Below are 22,618 nucleotides of genomic sequence, written 5' to 3' on the forward strand. Positions count from 1 at the left end.
TAATCCCAGCCAGACCCAAAACGCACTTCCTCGGGGCCGAGTGCAAAATGGAGGAATCCTCAACCCAGCCCAATAAGGCTGCCAGTGAGACAGAAGCAGTCCTGGAGGTAATCAAAGCAGATGTGATTGAGGACAATGAGGAGGAAGACAGGGATGCAATCATTGAAGATGGGCAGAAAATGCAGGAGGATCATCACCAGCAACAGTTTGATCAAGCTCCTGAGGAGAACTGTCCTAAGGCTGTCTTTGAAAATAAAGCTGCTGCCCGTGAGCTGTCATTGTTTTCCACATCTGAGGAGACAAGGGAGTTAGGACCCATGGAGACAGAAATAGTTGTACAGTCACAACATAACCAGGACAAGGAAAAGCTCTCAGCGCAAGAAGAGAAAGTCCAGGCCCTGCACTCTGAGATTGAGCTCCTGAACTCGGACCTTCGACTGAGGAAAGAGTTGACCTCTGATCTCCTGGCCCAGGTTCAAACCTTGGAGAATAAAGTTAAAACAGCAAAAGTAGTGAAGGATATATACAGGTACATATTTTCATATATCCATATTTTTGTGTTTCTTCTTTCCTCCATAATTGTATTACAAAATAGCTAGTAATCTTCCTTCTTTACTAGTCTGCAAAGTAATGTGTCGGTCTTCTAGCAGTGGAATGCAGAGAGTAGAGATAACACGAGAAGGAGGAATACTCCCTGTTCTGTTTCCCTGGCCAGACTCAAGATAAGAGACAAGGAGAATATGTTTGAAGTGAGAGAAGTGAGGGGAGGGGGGAGATATTGAAGAGGAGAGTGCATTCCGGGATGTTTTCAGATCAACTTGGGCTACGCATTTGTATGTGTTGTTCGAGGCTGGTCTCTATTCTCAAATATTTGACAATAAATTACAAAATACCTATACTGTGCTTGGTGGTACCTTTGAGTTCAGTTTATATGTCATCTAAGGAACTTGGGACTGACCAGCGTTTTACATCCCACTTGGAGGAACATCTGGTCAAACGCAACAATTTGGGGGCTTCGTCCGAGATGACACGCTGACAATTGGACCTTCTCTTGCAATCTTCTGGACAGACTCACATGGCCAAAACATAATTCAAGGTAAGCAGAACCTTTCTTTTTAGATAAAATCTGCATTAGGAGTCTGCCCAGAAGTCTGTAAGTTAAACACTGCTTTGTACCCCAGACACAGATTGGTGATTTTGATAGATTGATTGCATTTTTGCTGAGCCTGCCATTGCATTAAAATTGTAAATAAGTGGTCAACTCACGTCATTGTGTCTCGATTACCGTGATGGGCAGTTTCATTGACGAGTGAACTAATAGTTGGGTGTGGCTCACCCTGGGTAGTTGGTCGCCGCCTAAAAGAGTAACGGGTTGGATGCCCATCATATGGTACAGTAAATACTCCCTGGTTGTAAGATCCCTGTGACATCTTTATGTGCACACAAACTAAGGATGGGTTGGAGGCCATTTGTAAAATACAATAAATACTCCCTGGTTGCGAGTTCCCTACGGCATTAACGTGTGCGTTAAAATTAAGAATCGTACGGGAGGAGACCCTTCTGTACCATATGATAAATTCCACGGCTGGAGGCCATTTGTAATAAATACAATAAAGATTCCCTGGTTGTGAGGTCCCGGCGACACTTTAGTGTGCGCTAAAATTTAGGAAAAATAGACACAATGGACAAGGAGTGTGACAGACAAGAATGTGATGACGGCTGGGGAAAATGTGATGAATCATTACTGTTTAATAATCAATTGAATGCACTGTTGTCGACAATGGAATTAGCAGGTAGAGTTTAAAAAGAAAAAAAAAAAAGGAAAAGAGAACGTTCCTTGAAAGGGTTAAGAGGGAGTTTACAATACTCGAAAAGTTGTGAACTCAAACGTCTGGTAAAATAAAAAATAAAATAAAAAAGTAACTGGAAGTTTTATGGTAAAGTGAAACGCAGAGAGAGTGCTTACGTGTGCGTGTGTGTGTGTGTGTGTGTGCGTAGGGCCGTAGGCACTTGCTTGTGTGTGCGTGAGTGCTTACACGTGCATGTGTGTGTGTGTGTGTGCTGGATGCGCGTGATCATGTGTGTGTGTGTGTGTGTGCGCTGGTGAAAATGGAACAGGCAGGTCAAGAGAAAAAAGAGCAGGGTTGGTGCTCGAGAATTTAAGAGTTTGGCGTATGATAAAAGTAAACGGGGATTACGTGGAAAAACGAAATGCAGCAAAAGAACAGATGATTAATGAGACAAATATGACAGATGGATTGATTGGTCTTTTGCCTGCCGCGCATGCGTAAGACAATTCAAACGACCCGCCCAGACTTTGACTAAGCCACCGCCCTATGACGTAAAGCCGGAGGCGTCTTTATACCCACTCTTGACAGTCACAGGAGGAGCCCTGGTGGTCGAAACAGAAACAAAGCTCTCTGGTCCACCCCCTACTCCTGTGACAAATGAGGGCGGTGCTCACACAGCCTCTCTAAGATTGAACCCTCCTCCAAAACTAACGCTGTCTCCTGAGTGTAAATCACCTCTGGTGCCTAAGCCCCAAAATAACAGCCACCAAGCGGAAAACCTCCCGAATATGCCTAATCTTACTAGACAGCAGATAATGCATGAGTCAACGCAAAACTCCTCACTTTACACGCCAGACCATTTTGTTGCCATAAACAAATGCCCTCCCCCAGTAGATGACAGCCTCTCACGTGCACATCAGACATTCTTGAACAACACACAACAGAGCCAGACTTTGTGGTCTCCTGTAACTGTTAATGGCTCAATGGAAGGCTACATTGACCAACACCCACATGAACCACATGCATACAACACACGCTTAAAAAAAAAGCTGGAGGGACACGCATATACACTTTTTCCTGATAATAGCGGCAGATTTCAATATAAGCCTTTTGCTGTGGCAGACATGCAAGCCATTGTTGACAAACTTCCACCTGTGTCTGAAGGTGGGAGTCTTTGGCTCAACACATTAGACAAGCTAACAGCAGGATACACTCTCCGTAGCACACTCTAGAGGCATTTTGTATCGTTGTGTTTCCACACAAGATGGCAAAAATACAGAACAACAAGCAGGATTAATGGCTGAATCTTCGACCTCACCGATAACACCATACGTTACAAACATAGCTACTGCTATGCGCAGTCTCTTTCCTCAAGATGAGGATGATAAGGCTAATGACAGAGCAGCAAGGAAGCAACTCCTTAATTTACAGATCGCTGAAGATAAAAGGTCAAAAGAACTAATTAGTAAAAAATCAGCTAGGGTATATTCAGCACTGGGTGACCTTGCTTCTGAGTTCCAACAGGTGGAGGAAAGAATCCTCAACAGACGTGCGACCAGACGGTTGGACTCGGGTGGTGGACAACACGGTGCTTCAAAGCCAGTCCGGGGTGGAAACTGTTTCGGCTGTGACCAGCCTGGTCACTGGAGTCGTGACTGTCCGAACATTTTCGAACAGGAAAGGTTCCGTAGTGCCAACAAACGAACACAAAAGCGGGGCAAAGGACGCCCACCGCAGGAGCCCCAGCAGGAGATACAGACTGGCCCCCTGCTGGACATGAGTGTCAACGACAATGTTATCAGTTTGTGATTGACACTGGCGCCACCCATTCGATTCTGAATGCAGAGGTACCAAAGAAACTGTGTGCTTCCTCTTTAAAGGTCGAAGGCTTCGCTGGGGTCACAAGGTTACCTGTCACCAAACCACTTCCGGTTCAGATTGCTGGACCTCCTTTACAGACTGTACCCTGACATTCAAATCGCACAGAAGGAACATTCCTGGTGTTACCTGACGGCTCAACCACCAAGCTGCGACACCACTACCAAGGCTCTTCCATGAGCTCATACCACAGCCTGAAACAACAGGAATGGCTGACATCCAGCTGCTCGAACAGTGAAAACCCTGACTGACTGAGATGCTTCCGTGTGTTCTGCCACCCGACTCGCCATATGTTATGATCACCAGTTAGACACTCATACCAGGAGACCTTTGACTCCTTTGTATATTTATATATGTTGGAACTCAAGGTGTGGTTGCTCATGTTGACCTATCTTTGCAACAGCTAGCATGGTATAAGATGGACACAATTGTGTCCCACATTGTTCACTTGCTCTCTGTCTCGCCTACAAAACCAAAGAACTTAGGTGCAATGATAAGCTGCCAAACATTACACCGACACCCAAATACCACATTTTCAATTGTTTAGGTTTAGCACATAGTTGTGTTAAACACATAACTATGGGCTGCACTTTAGACACCTGTAGGCTACGAGGAGCTAGCAGCTACACAACAGCTGAGCTAAAACGACACATTACACATTTAAGCATATCAAATAATTATAGTTGCTCATTACATACACAAAGTTGCCATGGCAGAAGTCTGATAGAAAGTATTCAGTAACAAACGTGTCCGCATCATTCGACTTTCTACAACATGAGCTTGACTTAATCAATTATTGGGGCCACAAGGTGTGGTAAAATTTCAAAATACTATTGATAAAGCATCCGCCATAAGGGTAGTATTTTTCTAGTATTTGTGACAATATAAAATATAAGCATATTTAGTGGAGTTTGAGTTATTTGTGATATTGCTAAGGGGTCCCTTACCCTAACAACACCCCCCAGTGGACCACAGAGGCTAAAGAGACTATCATTGACCTCAAACATGACTTGTCCTCCGCTACTTGGCTATTAGTTGACCTTTTTCTTAGATGTTTCTGAAAGTGATAGTATTACTAACACAGTCCTTTTTTCAGAAACAGAAGGGGGTGAGTGAGGGTGGATACAGACTCCTTGGAACAAAATCGACAATCATCTGACTCTGACACATTCCATAGTTTTAACGTTTTTACCGTGGGTAAGAAGTTATAACTAATTTTAATGTGAAAATAACGATTTTACACATCGATAGTAGTTTAGTAGATCAAATTTAGAATATGGAGGAGGTGAGGGTGAACCATGTATAGTCTTTGATTTCACTGATATGATCAATACGGTACAAGGGAAAAGGTACGTACTGACTTGTGTTGACAATCACAGTGGTTGGCCGGAAGCAACAACAACCTCAAAAGAGGATGCAATATCAGTAATTAAATGACTTGTGAATGACCTAGTACCCCGACATGGTTTCCTCAAAAAGATTAGGTCAGACAACGGCAACCATTTAAAAAAATACTCACTTAGCCTTGGTCAAAAAGGCTTTCGGACTAGAACACAGGTTTGGGGTACCATCGTCAGTCCCAAGGCAAGGTTGAAAGGATGGACCAGAACATCAAAAACTAATTGGCTAAAATCTGTGCACAGACCAAATTTAATTGGATTGACATGTTGCAATTAGCGTTAATGATCATTCGAAGGTCCTTGAATAAAACTGTTTTACCGCCCTTTGAGTTTTTCACCCTATGAGCTGCATACAGGTCAGCCATTCACAGGACCAGCAGCCCCCCATGGAAGGAGGACTCAGCGTAAAACCAAAATGGTATTTTACACAAAAAATTGCAGAATTTGTGTGCCAGTTCTTCTGTACAGATTCCCTTTCGCCCGCTGAGAGGGTCAAGATCAAGGTCATCAAACGCAAGTGGACGGAGCCCAGGTGGACTGGTCCCTTCTACGTCGTAGAACGGACGTCCCACGCCTTTCGACTGGCTGGTGGAGGGGACACCGGGTACCACCTCTCCCTCTGCACTACAGCTGAAGAACCTGACAGATTACCAGCGGATGTCATTGCTGACATCGCCACATCATCTGCCCCACAGCCCAGGAGACGAGAGAGGTTTTCTACCTACATTACTCTTTTCAACTTCTATATTGTATATCCTTGTGTGAGACCAATCCAGTATGCTAAATGTTTCTTAGTTTTTCTTGCTTGTTTGCAGCATAACCATCTGTGTCGTTACATTAAGTGAAAAGTTTGATGTTTATCCCCGTTTTTTTACCTAAATTACTCTGATATTGATAGACGAAAGGCAGGATGTTACACCCGGTAGTGTTCCCTGACGGACTGGTGCTTGGGCGTGTTCTACTGTCTTTGTGTCTCAGTTCATCCTTCCTGATGACAGTGACTGACAAGTGTCTAAGAACATACAGCGGACTTTAAATAGACTGGGTCAAAGGGGATAGCAAGACTTATTTTTGACCTGTGCAGTGTGATTAATTACGGGGGACACAATAGCTATTACCGTGGTAATAACCTCTATATTTGTTACGACTCAACCCTGAACCATTGGTGTCGGATGCAGACAACATACTCTGGTAAGTTGTGCCCATCATCCCTTTTATGTTGTTTTGGGGCTTGACCTGACTGATACAGACGCTAAAGGAATTATTAAAATTAATGTCCTTGACAGGGCGTTAACTACCTCTACACCCTCTGTAGCACCTAAAGTACCACCCCACCTCGGTGGTGTTTCAAAGGCTCACATCTGTGCGTGCTAATGACATCACCACCGAAGGCCTGGTAACTTTGACCTTTGACCTTAGGAGCGGGTGCAGACAACCTGTGGCTCAGGTGGATGCCAAAACCTGGGTGACTGTGTTGCTTCTTCCGCTGGACGTCCCTTTTCCCACACTTACCCCGCCCCTTTTAAGTTGACTGACATGTGTACCCTTCTGTTGACAATGTCACCCGACTTCTTCCCTTTGTGGCCCAAAAGCTGAATTACACGCGTTTTCAAATTACAGGACCCTCTTCGTCCCCCAACAAATTGGGTGACATCAACCGTTACTGGTGCACCACACTGATAGATGGCTCTAGGATAGGCCCTTGGGCACGAGCTGACTTATTCTGGTGTTGTGGGAAGCACAGATTGTACATTAGAATCCCGACGTCAGCCGTTGGGCTTTGTGTTATGGTTAGACTGGTGACCCCACTCACCAAATTAACACCCCTTGGAACTCCTGTTTCAGCGGCCTCTCTAACTCCCCGCCGCCGTTGAGACTAACCAACCTGACTCGTGACGCCGTTGAGGGACTTGCTGAACAACTTGCCCCGACCTCCCTCAGGGCCGTTCAGATCCGCATAGCCCTTGACCGCATCCTAGCCAAGGAAGAAGGGGTGTGTGCAATGTTTGGTGACCAATGCTGTACCTTCATTCCTAACAACACTGCCCCCGATGGCTCAGTTCAGAGGGCCTTAAAGGGCCTCCAGGCCCTGTCTAGGGAACTACTGAAGTTTCAGGGGTCTCTGACCCCTTCAAAGATTGGCTTCAAAGCACATTAGGCAGGTGGACTGACCTAATTAAGTCTGTCTTGGTCTCCATTCGGAGTTTTTTTTTGGCCATCATAGCCTCATGCGGTTGCTTTATCGCCCCTTGGGCTAAGTGTCACTAAAGGGGGTCTAGGAAAGTGGTAACTTTAAGACTTTCGAGAATTGTTGGTTTACTTCCCTGACCATGACGACATTGACGTGGACTCCCTCCATCTATCTCCCATGTAAATAAGCTGTTGTTTTATTGCTAGCCTGCTTAAAGAAAAAAAACAGCACCTACTTTAATGTGGGGCGTGCTTTATAAGTTTTGTACAAGTATTAAAGATCTTATTAGAAGATCTTAAAGGGGGATTGATGGAAGCAGATCAGAATCATATCCATATTTAAGTGTTACTTCTTTCTAAAACTCCTATAGTCATATTTACATCAGCTAATGTCTCGTGTGGTACAAAGTGCTTGGATTCGAGTGTCCTTGAGTAGACAGGCAGAGCGCTGTTGAGACTGCCATAACATTCCTAAAATAAGGAGCACAGGGCAGTGCTGAGCTTGGGGGGACAGGAGGTGGAGGGGAGACCGATCTGGACCGGGCTGGGGAACGCTGGTGTGCTGGATTGGTCTCAGGTTTGTCCTCTAAGCTTGGAGAATAAACCACAAAATACCAATTACTGCCTGTTGATTGAATGTAAACATCAGCTTATTGTCATAAAAATAATCTGGGAGAGACTAGCAATTTGAATTCCCCATTGGAGGAATGCTGGTCATCCGCCTCAGCTGCACAAGTGGTGCCATTGTTCAGCGCTGTGCTGTGTCACAAAATGGATGTCTCTTTTCACCTGACTTGTCGACCTGACGCAGCTGCTGTAGACACGCCCCTTCATCTGTGTGACATGTGACCTGGAAGAGTGTGTGTGTGTGTGTGTGTGTGTGTGTGTGTGTGTGTGTGTGTGTGTGTGTGTGTGTGTGTGTGTGTGTGTGTGTGTGTGTGTGTGTGTGTGTGTGCTCACCGTCAGGGCTGAAGTCGTCCACCAAGATGATCTCATAGATGAGATGAACAGGAGTTCTGTTTAAAACACTGCCACAGAAACAAACATGTCATGTGACAAACAAATAATGCCTGAATAACAAACACACACACACACATGTGCGCACACACACACACCTGCACACACGCACCAACTGTTGAATCCATTATATACGCACTGCACGCCTTTGGAAACAACATATTGAAAATGTCAAGCCATGAAAATGTATAACGTGTCGCCTTGGAAAAAAAATATTTCATTAAAGAGCAGAATTGAGACATCAAAAATTCATAAGTTGTACTCCAGCAATGTGAGAAAATGTCTTTTCAATATTTCTACTCCTCTGATAACATTAGGGCAGGAAAAGAAGGTGCAAGAAAAGAATGGATTCTTGTTAAGGTCAAAGGTTGTCAAAGAGAACAGACAAAGATTGGATCCAATGCAGAGACAGAGGCTTAAACAGAGGGTTAAAAAGTTAAAAGATTTGGACATATTTTAAGTGTTTCTGACCACACAATTGATCTACAAGAAAGGCTGGCAAAGCTCTGGCCGGTGCAATGTATGTGAAAAAACACCTTCGTGCCACCGCTACCACCAAAGCCAACAACACCAACGGCTTCACTTCGCTGCCGAGCAACCATGAGCACGACAAGAAGTGGAACTGGACTTAGAAGCGTTAATAGGAACGCTACAAAACAATGTAAATGAGGTAGAAAACAATGTCAACCATCTCCATGAACAGATTATCAAGGATGTACAAAAATATGTCACAAATCCCCAAAAACATTATCAGAGCGCAAAAATAATGTTGTGATGATATGATGGAAATGAGAAAGTTCAGAGAAGAAATGAAGATTCTCAGTGAAGACAACACAGCATTAAGACAGGAAATGGAGAAGCTGAAAGAGGAGAATGCAACATTGCGCCAACAGTTGCATGCCAAGCAGAAAGACAACACCCATTGGGAAAACAGCAGTGTTATGGAGAACATAAAAAAGGAGATAGCAGTAGTGCGCCAACAGTTGTGTCATGCACCAAGATAACACTGATTTGGAGAACTTCAGGGAGGAGATGGCAGAATTGAGACAACAGATCAATGCCAGACAACAAGACTAAACCAATCTGAAGAATATCAATGTTTCGGAAAACATCAAAGAGGAAATGGATCAGTTTACACGACAGAACAATCATCATTGCAGGGCTGTCTATGAATGTTCTCATTCATTCAGGTCATTGTCATCTCAGGGCATTCAATCGATCGCAACTGGACTGTTTGCTTTGTCTTAGAAGACGTTTCGCCGCTCATCAGAGTAGGCTTCATCAGCTCGTGCTCATAGACTTAGATTGGTCAGATCTAGTCTTAGACTTAGATTGGTCAGATCTAGTCTTAGACTTAGATTGGTCAGATCTAGTCTCAGACTTAGATTGGTCAGATCTAGTCCAACGGCTGGTGCCAAAATCACAGGACAGATCAGATTGGCGTTTCCGGTTTCCTGTTTCTCGTGAGAGACTGCTCGCTGTTGGTGCGCAAAAAGCTAAGTAATATCTTTCTATCTGAGTGCTTCTAATTGTTTGACAGCTTTCTTTATTCCTTCCCAAACATATAAAGTAGTCTTATCAAACTTGCAAACTACCCGTTCTCTGTCTCACCGCCCCTCTCTCAGCTAGCTAGCTGCTAAGCTAACGAAGCTAAGCCCGGCACGGCGAAGGCAGCTACGTGCTAAGGAACCTGCTCTCACACGTTGCGGCCACTTCTCCGAAGACAGCAAGAACTCGACTCGGTGAAAAAAACAACGTGAGTATGGCTCCCTGCTCTTTGTGCACCGTTCTCATGGATAGGTTGGCCCTACTAGAGGACCGTGTCCGGCTACTAGGGCAGAGTAATCTCGTAACTTTAGACACTGCGGACACATTTGCTAGCGTTAGCTGTAGCGAACTTACTAGCCCAGCTTGAGGCAGCCCTAAGCGGCCTACAAACCACGGTGAACCGGTTGAGACGCAGCATAGATTTAGCCTTTTAGTTAGTCCTACACCCCAGTCTACCGGACACCACACCGTAGTCATAGGGAACTCCATCAATCGGAACATACAGCTTAGCAAACCAGTCATAATTAAGTGTATTCCCGGGGCCAGAACACCTGACATTGAAGCTAATTTTAGGGAGCTAACTAGCAAAAGGCCTAGTAAACACGTACGGCAGTCTAATTGCACCACTAGCTATAGCCAGGACTTGTAATCTCGCTAGAAAAATGTCCAGGCATGGAGTACTTGTCTCTGGCCCCCTGCCTGCGAGAGGCAATGATGAAAGGTATAGTAGATTAGTCTTGCTTAACAAGTGGCTGACTAGTTTTTGTAAAGAACAGGGACTAACGTTTATTGATAGTTGGCGTTCTTTCTGAGGGAAACCGGGCTTGCTGATGAGGGACGGCCTTCACCCTAACCAGGAAGACGCCATCTCTCTAACTAGAACTATAGATTACTGTTTGAGTCACACTTGACTAACTATGCTAGAGCAAGATCAGACACAGGCAATTACAGTGTCTGTTAGTCCGGGTGAGGAGTCAGTTAAGCTCGAACTAACCAGCGCCTGGCTGGAAAATCCCTGCACACATAGCATTTCTCCTAGAATAATACACAACTCGCATAATGTTTTTTCTGTAGTGACTGTGCCAGACGTAAACATGCATTCTACTGAGTTGGCAAATTATGACGCATTCACTCTATCGCACCCAGCAAATACTCTGAAGATCCCCATCATATCAATTCCTAGATGTGATCGAAATTGTTTAAGGCACACTACACAAAATAAATGTAACGTATTAATATCACTACTATGGATACCATTAACATAAATTCCTCAAAACAGCCCACTACCTATAATATGGGCTTTTTAAACACGAGATCATTGTCTCCCAAAACGTTATTAGTTAATGAGGTCATTAGAGATAACAATCTTAATGTCATTGGTCTCAGAAAAACCAGGCTAAAACCTGATTATTTTTTCCCCGCTTAACGAGGCATCTCCTCCTAACTATACGAATGCATCTGTTTCCCGTCCCCTTAAAAGCGGTGGAGGGGTCGCAATAATATATAATGAAAACCTTAACCTTACCCCTAACCTAAGTAATAAATATAAAGCATTTGAGGTGCTTACTATGAGGTCTGTCACACCGCTACCTCTCTATTTGGCTGTTATCTACCGCTTGTTACTCTCAGAGTCTCCTAGCCGCTCAGGCAAATCATATTGTCTAAAATTGCATTTTCCCATCGATAACGTGACATCATCGCGCTTGGAATATATCAGCCCGGCCCCCGGACAATTTGTTTCACCCAATGCGGCCCTTGAGTCAAAAAGTTTGGAGACCCCTGACCTAATTTAAACATTGATACGTTTGAGACCTGGATTAAGGCAACTTTTACTGAAATCAGTCAAAAAATAACCTTCTTATGTGGAGACTTCATTATGGACCTCTTGAACCCTAACAAAAGTCCATAGATGACTTCATAGACAGAATATATAGCCTGAGTTTATATCCTAAAATCACAAGACCAAGCAGAATCTCCGGACACAGTGCCACACTTATTGATAATATTTTTTACTAATGATTTTGATAATACTGCAAGTGGTCTGCTAACATCTGACATCATTGATCATCTGCCAGTTTTCATAAACTATGACAGAAACTACAAGAAGAGGAACATTGATGACAAAAATAAATTTTGAAGAATATGCACAAAACAAAGTATGAAAGTGTGGAGGAGGGCGTGGTCGGCGCGCCTCCTGCAGGAATGGGGTGTGTATGGATGGCCCGGCTTCAAAGCCAGCGGCAGGTGAGTAGATTGCCCCAGCTGGGGCTGGTTATCTAATCACCTGTCGCCTTTATTAGCAGCGGCCAGGACCATGACGGCAGCTGCGGCTGGGAGAGAGAGAGAGAGCGCAAGCATCGACACGCCTGAATATAGACTGCTGGAAAGCAATCCATACTTGTGTATGTCAATAAAAACTTGCTCAACCCTGTATACCAGGCTCAAGACAGATCTACCGGCCTCAGGAGAACCCACCACAATAGAGACGTTCACAGACAGCTTTCAAGAATGATCTGGGAGATCAAAATTTGGGACAATGTATACAGTGAAAATGATGTAGATGATGATTATGGTATTTCTTTTAAATGCTTTCATGATGCTTCATGACAAACATTGTCCATTGAAAAAACTTAGTAAGACGCAATAGAAAAACAATCAACCATGGATGACAAAAGGACTTCAAAATGCTTGCAACAAGAATAATACATTATGTAGAACATTTATAACTCAAAGATCTACAAAATGTACAAGAACAAGCTAACTAGAATACTACGAACATGTAGGACAGAATCCATCCATCCATCCATTTTCTACCGCTTGTCCCTGTTTGGGTTGCAGGGGGTAATAGCCTATTATTACAGTCAATTATTAGACCGGAACAAAAACAATATGAGAGCAAGATGGGGCATCCTAAATTGTATTATTAAAAATGGTGCTAAGAAGAATTATCCAAAATACTTCTCAGATGGAAATTGAGAAGTTAAAATGGAAGAAATGGATGGAAGTTGAAACCGTCATTAATTACTTTGTGACCATTGGACCGAATCTGGAGGATAAGATTCCAGATACCGAGTCAGTTGAGGACTTGAATGACACTTCCGACAGAAATCCCCACACGACGTTCCTCGAAGGTGTGACAAAACACGAAATAATCAATATTGAAAATAAATGCAAATCCTAGACCTCAACTGATTGTAATGGAATTGATATGGAAACAATAAAAATGGTTATTAAAATGATTTCAGAACCTTTAACATATATTAGCAACATTTCATTTCAAACTCCCAAACAAAATGAAAATAGCAAAAGTCGTAACAACACAACACCAGTTTACAAACAGACCTGTTTCTCTACTTCAACAATTTTCTAAAATTATTGAATAACTGTTTAACAATAGATTGGACAAATCGTGAATAAAAATGAAACACTCACAGATAACCAATACGGACACAGAGCCAACGTTTAAACATCAATGGCATTAATCGAAATAACGGAAGAGATTAACAATGCCGTAGAGAGCAAACAGCTGCAGTGTTAATGGATTTAACAAAAGCATTTGACACAATCAATCACAGTATCTTAATAAACAAATTAGAACGGTATGGCTTCAGAGTGTTGGTCTTGTACTGGGTAATAATCTACTTAACCAACAGGAAGCAATATGTGAAGATAGGAGAACAAACGTCGACAGAGCTGAAAATATCTTGTGGCGTACCTCAGGGATCAATACTGGGACCAACATTGTCCAATCTTTATATAAACAACATTTGTAAAGTTACAAAGGACTTAAAATTTGTACTATTTGAGATAACATGACTGCGTTTTGTTCAGGAGAGAACACACAGAAGTTAAGACAAATAATAACAAAAAATATATAATAGAACAAATGAAGCGTTTTTTTTTTTTTTTTGTCATAAAAAAGTACAATCATGTGTGCTTACGGACTGTATCCCTGCAGACTGTATTGATATACACTACCGTTCAAAAGTTTGGGGTCACATTGAAATGTCCTTATTTTTGAAGGAGAAGCACTGTACTTTTCAATGAAGATAACTTTAAACTAGTCTTAACTTTAAAGAAATACACTCTATACATTGCTAATGTGGTAAATGACTATTCTAGCTGCAAATGTCTGGTTTTTGGTGCAATATCTACATAGGTGTATAGAGGCCCATTTCCAGCAGCTATCACTCCAGTGTTCTAATGGTACAATGTGTTTGCTCATTGGCTCAGAAGGCTAATTGATGATTTGAAAACCCTTGTGCAATCATGTTCACACATCTGAAAACAGTTTAGCTCGTTACAGAAGCTACAAAACTGACCTTCCTTTGAGCAGATTGAGTTTCTGGAGCTTTACATTTGTGGGGTCAATTAAACGCTCAAAATGGCCAGAAAAAGAGAACTTTCATCTGAAACTCGACAGTCTATTCTTGTTCTTAGAAATGAAGGCTATTCCACAAAATTGTTTGGGTGACCCCAAACTTTTGAACGGTAGTGTATATTGATGTATAATGTAGGAACCAGAAATATTAATAACAGAAAGAAACAACCCTTATGTGTGAATGAGTGTGAATGAGTGTAAATGGGGGAGGGAGGTTTTTTGGGTTGGTGCACTAATTGTAAGTGTATCTTGTGTTTTTTATGTTGATTTAATAAACATTTTTTAAATTTTTTATTTTAATTTTTTTATTTCTTCTGCGGCCCGGTACCAATCGATCCATGGACCGGTAGCGGGCCGCGGCCCGGTGGTTGGGGACCACTGATATAGATGAAAAAACCATCATGGAGGCGGGATAAAGTAGGTTATGGGTGTGGCAGAATGGAATAAAGGTGGGATACAGAGCAGCATGGAGGCGGGGCATATGACAAAAACGCTGCTAATCGGTTTGGAGGTGAGACAAAAAAATCCTACCATCAGCTCTGAGGAGGGGTTGAGCATAATAGAGGCGGTGCAACATGGAGGGACACAGGAAGTAAAGTGACCCATCAGGTGACTAGTCAGCTTGTAGTTTAGAACAGAAAGACGGATGGACAAGGAGGTGGAAGTAGATTGAAAGGGCACCGACATAAATTTGAACAAACATGATGTTAATGAACATAACAAGCTTTCCCGCTCTGACATGCAGCAGGAATTCTCTGGCGATTAAACCTCCTCTAGATCCTGTCTCATCAGCTCTGATCTACGGCGTGCGGTGCTATACGTCTCCATCCCTCAGGCGCAGCGGAGCACTAAAAGTCCACTTAGTCAACATTAAATAGTCTCGTCAGCGCTTTAAATCCTCGTTTGGCCACCACGGCCACTTGCTGATTACATGCAGGGACGCTACACTTTGCTGCTGTAGACCGTGGCTCCGCCCAGTGCCCACTGTTGCGTTCCCGCGTTAAAGATGCTTCTAGCAGGCCTTGTCGTGACGATTGGACAGGTTTGTTCCATCATTTAGTGATTGGAGACAAACCACGCAGTCAATCTCAAAGTACTGATCTAGACGCTGTGTATCTACATTCTGATAAACGCCGGCTGTAAACTGACCCTCCAAAAGAGTAAATGGTCAAATTAAATTCAGATTTTCTTTTTGAATCCCACAACACTCATCAGTCTTCTCCTGTGATTCATCAACTTCATCTGATTGTTTCGCCACCACACAATCAATTGTCAGTTCGCAGCTTGACTAAATATCGACAAGACCCCCAACACCAACACTGGCATTGAAGCTTTATCATGGGTAATGTAGAAAGATGTTCTTCTTTCATCTCACCGTGAGCAAATGACACAATTATACACGCATTAAAACAACATTTAAACTTGACAGAACTTTTTTGTATTACATTGCTTATCTACAGATGCTAGCAGGAAAACTGCACTTTTTTGTCACTTTTGCCCAATATTCACAACCCTTATGTGAGACAAGAACACACGTTGTTCTCTTTTCTGTGCATTCTAATTAGTGAAAATCTGCTAGCAAGAGGTGGGTAGCATTTAAGGTAATGGGGAATCATCTATTTTGCCTATTAAGCACTCTAAAAAAAATTCCGAAACCACCAACAATGCTCTATTTACATGCCATGACCTGCATATTAACCAAGCTATAGCGACATTGTTATTGTAAGCGCTAACACAGAGGAACTACTTTTCCGGTGCCTTTCTCACAGAGACACACACATTGCTCTTGGGGCCACTATAGCGAGAGGTAAGATAGCTACTGAATTGCTGCTATTGTTAAATCACTTCAGATTTTGTAAAAGTTAATTCTGGATTATAAATCTCACACGTGTCTAGTAGAAGGTTGTGGCCATAAGCCAAGAATTTGGTCACCTTTGAAATTCCACACTTTACCAAGTAAAACTCAATTTAGTTACAAACTAAATCAGTCTATACTGGCTCTCAAATTAGATCCAGATTCATCGCTCGGAAGATGAAACAAGGTGGTAGTTTGTTCACAGCATTTTGAATTTAGCAGCTCAAATGGGAGTCCTGTGGTAAAAGATACAACATTCCCATAAGTCAACATCCCAGTAAGAACAGATATTGTAAGTGGTTGTTTTGTTATGTACACATACAGCACTAGTCCAAAATACTAACGCTAACGTTTAGTGTTTTTGTACAAACGTGTATATCTGGCTCTGCTTAGCACCTATCTTCTACAACTTGTAGTTCATCCTCTGTATATTCAGCGTTAAAATTATAAAAGTTCTGCACTATCATTTGTCCCAAAGTAATTGTGTCTCGCAAAGTTTGCTATGATTAGTAGTAGTTGTTGACGATAGTAGTGTTCGTTGCGATGCGCTCTGTGAAATAGATGTTCCCAGGAAAGAAGTCCCGATAATGCTTAAAATGACCAAAATACTGTAAATTTTACATGTTAACATGGATGTGCCTGTTACTACATTCTATATATACTTTCAGGTTGTAAATAAAATGTTGTTGGCGGTATTTCAGAATGCTTTATAGGCGAAATACCGTAAATCAATCCCCATTAACTGGATTATTAGCTGCCTCTTGCTAACAGTTTTTCACTATTTGAAATGAACAGAAAAGAGAAAGACATGTGTTTTCTTGGTTCATTTAAGAATTGTGGAGTATGGGCAAATTTCCCCCCTAAGAGTGCAGTTCTCCTTTAAAGACGGAATAGGCCAGTGGTAGGGAACCTATGGCTCTCGAGCCAGATGTGGCTCTTTTGATGACTGCATCTGGCTCTCAGATAAATCTTAGCTGACATTGCTTAACACGATAAGTAATAAATAATTCCGCTGGTAATCACAGTGTTAAAAATAACGTTAAAAATATAAAACATTCTCATGCATTTTAATCCATCCATCCGTTTTCTACTGCAGCTGTTCAAGAAGTCGCATTAATGGTAAGAAGTATTTTATTTATTATTGGTTAGCTTCAGAATAACAATGTTATTTAAAAGAATAAGAGACTTATTATACTCTAAAAATGTTGGTCTTACTTACAAATGTATGCATTCAGTTGTATTAAGTGTTAAAAAATATTATATGACTCTCATGGAAATACATTTTGTAATGTACAAATAAATAAATCATTTGTATAAATAAACACGTATTTGTAAATAGATTTTTGAGATTTGAAAATATCTGTATACAAATAAAATTTATAAATATAAAAATGTGACATACAAATAAATCAAGAATTTGTATAAATAAACATGTATTTGTAAATATATTTTTGAGATTTTAATATAAATATGCTTGATTTTGTATTTGTATTTGTATTGAATTTGCATATGTGGATCGCTTTTTTGCTTTTGTGTCGATGAGACATTCCTACCACAAACCAGATGCACAAATAAATGTGACCTACACACTCCCCTGAACAACCAGCAGAGCGGTCTGGGTCACAGAGCATTATATGCATTATATGCAAAATGCCCAGAGTTCTCTGCACAAAAAAAATCCACGTCTTTACAGAGAGAACGCACAACGGGCCTGAGCTAGCTAACATTAGCGTTGTTTCAGCTAACGCTAATTTATCCAGTTAATCTGAAAGACCGTGCTAGCTGCTTATTTTATTGTATTGATGCCATTTAATGACCTTGTTACAATGTAGATACTGATCTCTTATCAGTGCAATGTGTGTCAAATCATCATCATACATCAATCATCATATAACCCTCCCTAGTGTGCCTCTGATTGGCTCGCCAGTGTCTGACCATGTCTGTGACCCAGACCGCTCTGGCTGCAGTGCCCTCTGCTGGTTGTTCAGGTGAGTGGTTAGGTCACATTTATTTGTGCATTTGGTTTGTGGTAGGAATGTCTCATTGGCACAAAAGCAAAAAAGCGATCCACATATGCAAATTCAATACAAATACAAATACAAAATCAAGCATATTTATATTAAAATCTCAAAAATATATTTACAAATACACGCTTATTTATACAAATTCTTGATTTATTTGTATGTCACATTTTTATATTTATAAATTTTATTTGTATATATTTTCAAATCTCAAAAATATATTTACAAATACACGTTTATTTATACAAATTATTTATTTATTTGTATATCACATTTGTATTTGTATATTTATTAATATATGCATATGTATTAATATCATAATATCATATTGATAAATTCTACTTCCATATCTCTCAGCCAAAAAGGTTCCCGACCCCTGGAATAAGCTGACAAAAACAGGTGCACATGCATTACCTGTACATTATATACGTGTAGTATGAGGGCAGGGGGAAGATCTTATCACAGTATCTAAACCACATGGATACATATATAACTCCATGTCATCACTTTAAGTGTATTATGTGTTAGTGAAGTAAATGTGACAAAAAACATACATTAAAAAATATGAACTCTTCCTTTTCTGCAAGTCTGACGCAAGAAAATAAGAACTATAAATTAAAAACATTTCATAAAATTATGATTCTAAGAATAAATGTCCTGACGGAGACAGCAAGCTTGCTCACATTGTGTTATGTTAGTGCTCCCAAACTAAAAATAAAAAAGTTGAAAAAGTAGTTTTCAAGTCGACACCAAACAACATACACGTACGCATGCACACACACACACACACACACACACACACACACACACACACACACACACACACACGCACGCACACACACACACACACACACACACACACACACACACACACACACACACACACACACACACACACACACACACACACACACACACACACACACACACACACACACACACACACACACACGGTGAGGCAGAGCAAAGGGAGCAGCAGGGCCCAGGGAGACAGATTGTCTTTTAATTGGTGAGAAAACTGCAGAGCTTTAAGAAGGCCTGCAGGGGAGGACTCACACACACACACACACACACGCACGCACGCACGCACGCACGCACGCACGCACGCACGCACGCACGCACGCACGCACGCACACACACACACACACACACACACCCAATGTCCTCTGTGAGAATAAGGAGAAATAGTCAGTTCTTGCACACTAACTGTAATAATGAGCTGAACTTGGGCCAGACTGTGTGTGTGTGTGTGTGTGTGTGTGTGTGTGTGTGTGTGTGTGTGTGTGTGTGTGTGTGTGTGTGTGTGTGTGTGTGCGTGTGTGTGCGTGCGCATGCTCTGATGTGCGTGCGTTTGTGTGTGCACGCGCGCATGTGTGCGTGTGTGGACCTGCTGATAGCGAGAAAGTGAGAAAGGAAGATGGTCAAGAGATTGAGGGGTGTGTGTGTCCTCTCCCTGGGTGCAGTGTTGTGCATTACAAACTCAAACGTGTTTCGTGTTGATGTAGAAGCTAGCTTATCTCTTGCCGTAGTTAGCTTTTACGGCTAATACCGAAGCATGTCGATGTGATACTATGCTAGAAAAAGAGTTCCTCAGTGTTCGCTCTTACATTAACAATGTCGCTACAGTTTGGTTATTATACAGGTTGCGGAACGTAAATAAAGTTTTGTTGACGGTTTTAGAATGCCTTTTTAAAGTGATTTAGAGGTAGAATTGCTCCCCATTAGCTGCATTGCTAGTCACCTAGAACGAGTCGATTTGTATATGTTAGAAAGCTAAAAAAAAAAACGTTTTTCTTCTTGTCTCTCATAATGATCGTGAACGATCCAAATTCCAAAAAAGTGCAGTTCCCCTTTTAAGGTGGTCCCATATCCCATGCTTTAACAGTGAAATCACAATTTGTTTTTAATTTTCCCTAATTTAAAGAACTTTGTAGCATTTTAATAATATAGATAACAATTCACAAAACAAGTAAGAATACAATGTATATATGTGTATAAAAGTGTAAATAAAATTAGAATAAAAATTAGGACAAAGTAAAACGAAAGCAGGGTGCACCCTTAATTTATCTACTAAGTCATTTATGTCTGACAGTTATATATTGTGAGTAGAGGTGGGAATCTTTGGGCACCTCACGATTCGATTATGATTATGATTCAGGAGCTACGATTCAATTAAAAATCGGTTATTGATGCTTCTTTAATTTATGTATATTGATGCAGTTTAAAAAAAAAAGTATTTTCATTAAATAAGTGTTTATCACTTGCAACACGCTGAGTTTCTTAAAGTGGACCATATTAATACATTGTTTATTAATGCATTCCATAATTTCACCCCACAAACTGATATGCTAAAGGTTTTAAGTGTTGTACTTGCATCCAAATGTTTTAGATTACATTTTTCTCAAAGGTTAAATTCATCTTCATTTTTGTGAAGAATTGTAGTACATTTTTTGGTGGCAGATTGTAGTTTGCTTTCTACATACTCTTAGCTGTTTGCAAATGCACCAAATCATTGAATTTCAATTTTTACATTCAAAAAATAAATGGATTGAATGTTCTCTATATCCAATACTATGTATTATTCTAAGTGACCTCTTTTGTAAGACGGTTAGTGAATGAAGTGTATTTTTGTTAGTTCCCCATATTTTTACACAATAACTCAGGTATGGTAAAACTAGCAGGCCGAGAGAATATGAAAGCATTTGTGGTCTGGAACATATTTGGCTTTATTAATGAGAGACAACCCCGGAGCCAGTATGGCTCTGGCTATGGTTGTTGACTGCTTCCTCAGCACTACTACTAGTGAGTACATATCAAAAATGGATGTTGAGTTGGTAACGTTAGCATGTGCTTCATTTCCAGCATTGCCAGACCATACATCAGAAACATTGCAGGTTGTCACAAAACCATCTTTCATTTTGAACATGTTACATTTCTCGCCTGTGTTGTGTGCTACCAAGTGGATCACTGCGTGCTGCACTTTAGGTGCAATGGAAAAAACAGAATTTAATGCTTGGCTTTTGAAATGCATAATATGGCACGATTTGTCGGGCCATTTCTGCAATTTGTCATCTGTGCTGTTTAAAACAGCCTTCACGTCTCACTGGCGTCATTTCTTTCTCTGACAGTTTCTCTGATAGTTTTTATGTTCCATGAAGGCAACGTGAAGAGGATGCCCCTTATCCTTTTGCTAATTGGTCTGTCATGAGCCCACGCTCCTCGTACCACTTCTACAGAAAAAAGGGTCAAAAGTCTGAACCTGGAAAAAAAAAAGATTTGAATCTGAAAAAGAAAGATGTGAAACTTGAAAAAAAAAATAATCTGAAAAATGTGAAACATGCATCCATCTTTTACTGCTTGTCCCTTTCAGGGGTGCTGGAGCCTATCCCAGCTGCATTTGGGCGGAAGGCGGGGTACACCCTGGACAAGTCGCCACCTCATCACAGGGCCAACACAGATAGACAGACAACATTCACACTCACATTCACACACTAGGGCCAATTTAGTGTTACCAATCAACCTATCCCCAGGTGCATGTCTTTGGAGGTGGGAGGAAGCTGGAGTACCCGGAGGGAACCCACGCAGTCATGGGGAGAACATGCAAACTCCACACAGAAAGACCCTGAGCCCAAGTATTGAACCCAGGCCCTTTGTATTGTGAGACACACGCACTAACCCCTATACATCAAAATATATCAAAGTGAAAAAATGAAAATAACGAATTCATTCATTCCAAAAAAATGTAAGTTTGAATCAAAAATATATTTAACTTGAAAAAAAACCCGGTGTTCATTGCTTTTTATTTTGAATACACTGATGTATTTTTCAACATTCAACGTCAAAACTTGAACTTTCAAATTTTCAAAGTTAATTTTTTCAGGTACAAAAGTTTTGGCACTGATTTACCTCTGTAGTCAGGAGGTACGTTGTTTATTGACAAGCGTCACGTCTCTTGTCGGCTTCTTGTCGAGTCACCTTTTTTTCCACGCACACACGCACACACACTTACTTCCGGCTTCACAATAATAGCGTGACACATCACATCCGGTCGAACTGCACCAACAAAATTTAAAAGGGCTTATACAACTGAAGTTAGAGTAATGATTTCAGCATCAAATTTATGTGGATGCTTATTTAATTAGATTACACAGATATTTAATACATACAGTATATACTGTGAGTACACTAACTTCAGAACTGTATGAATATATATGTTGTATATACATTGTGTGTATGTATGTACTGCATATATATAGGCTATATGTGTGTGTATATATTGTTACTTAACATTAACTTAGCATGCTTTCAGTCCTCGGACAATTTTTTTTAGCCCAATGCGGCCCCCAGTGTCAAAAAGTGTGGGCACACCTGCGATAGAGGATGATAGTAAATTGTTAGAGCCTCCTTTGGCTTCAGGTCAGCCAATCAAACGGCCGTAGCTTAAAACGACCTTAAAGTGGCTTGTCATGGCCACAGTTTGACCCTGGGACAGACTAAACATTATTTCGTATGAGGGAAAACAGCAGTGACGGTCAACA

At 41.3% G+C, this 22,618-nt stretch overlaps 1 protein-coding gene across 3 annotated transcripts in view; it reads right to left on the minus strand.

The window, feature by feature from the left end:
* galnt14 (UDP-N-acetyl-alpha-D-galactosamine:polypeptide N-acetylgalactosaminyltransferase 14 (GalNAc-T14)) overlaps window positions 1-22,618 on the minus strand; it is a 204,072-nt gene that overhangs the window by 30,815 nt on the left and 150,639 nt on the right. For all 3 annotated transcript variants that reach the window (XM_062045052.1, XM_062045051.1, XM_062045050.1), the window contains exon 4: window positions 8,219-8,286. In XM_062045052.1, coding sequence (XP_061901036.1) covers window positions 8,219-8,286 — 68 coding nt within the window. The remainder of the gene's footprint in view (window positions 1-8,218; window positions 8,287-22,618) is intronic.

This window comes from Entelurus aequoreus, linkage group LG04, assembly GCF_033978785.1.
Source record: "Entelurus aequoreus isolate RoL-2023_Sb linkage group LG04, RoL_Eaeq_v1.1, whole genome shotgun sequence".
Taxonomy (NCBI): Eukaryota; Metazoa; Chordata; class Actinopteri; order Syngnathiformes; family Syngnathidae; genus Entelurus; species Entelurus aequoreus.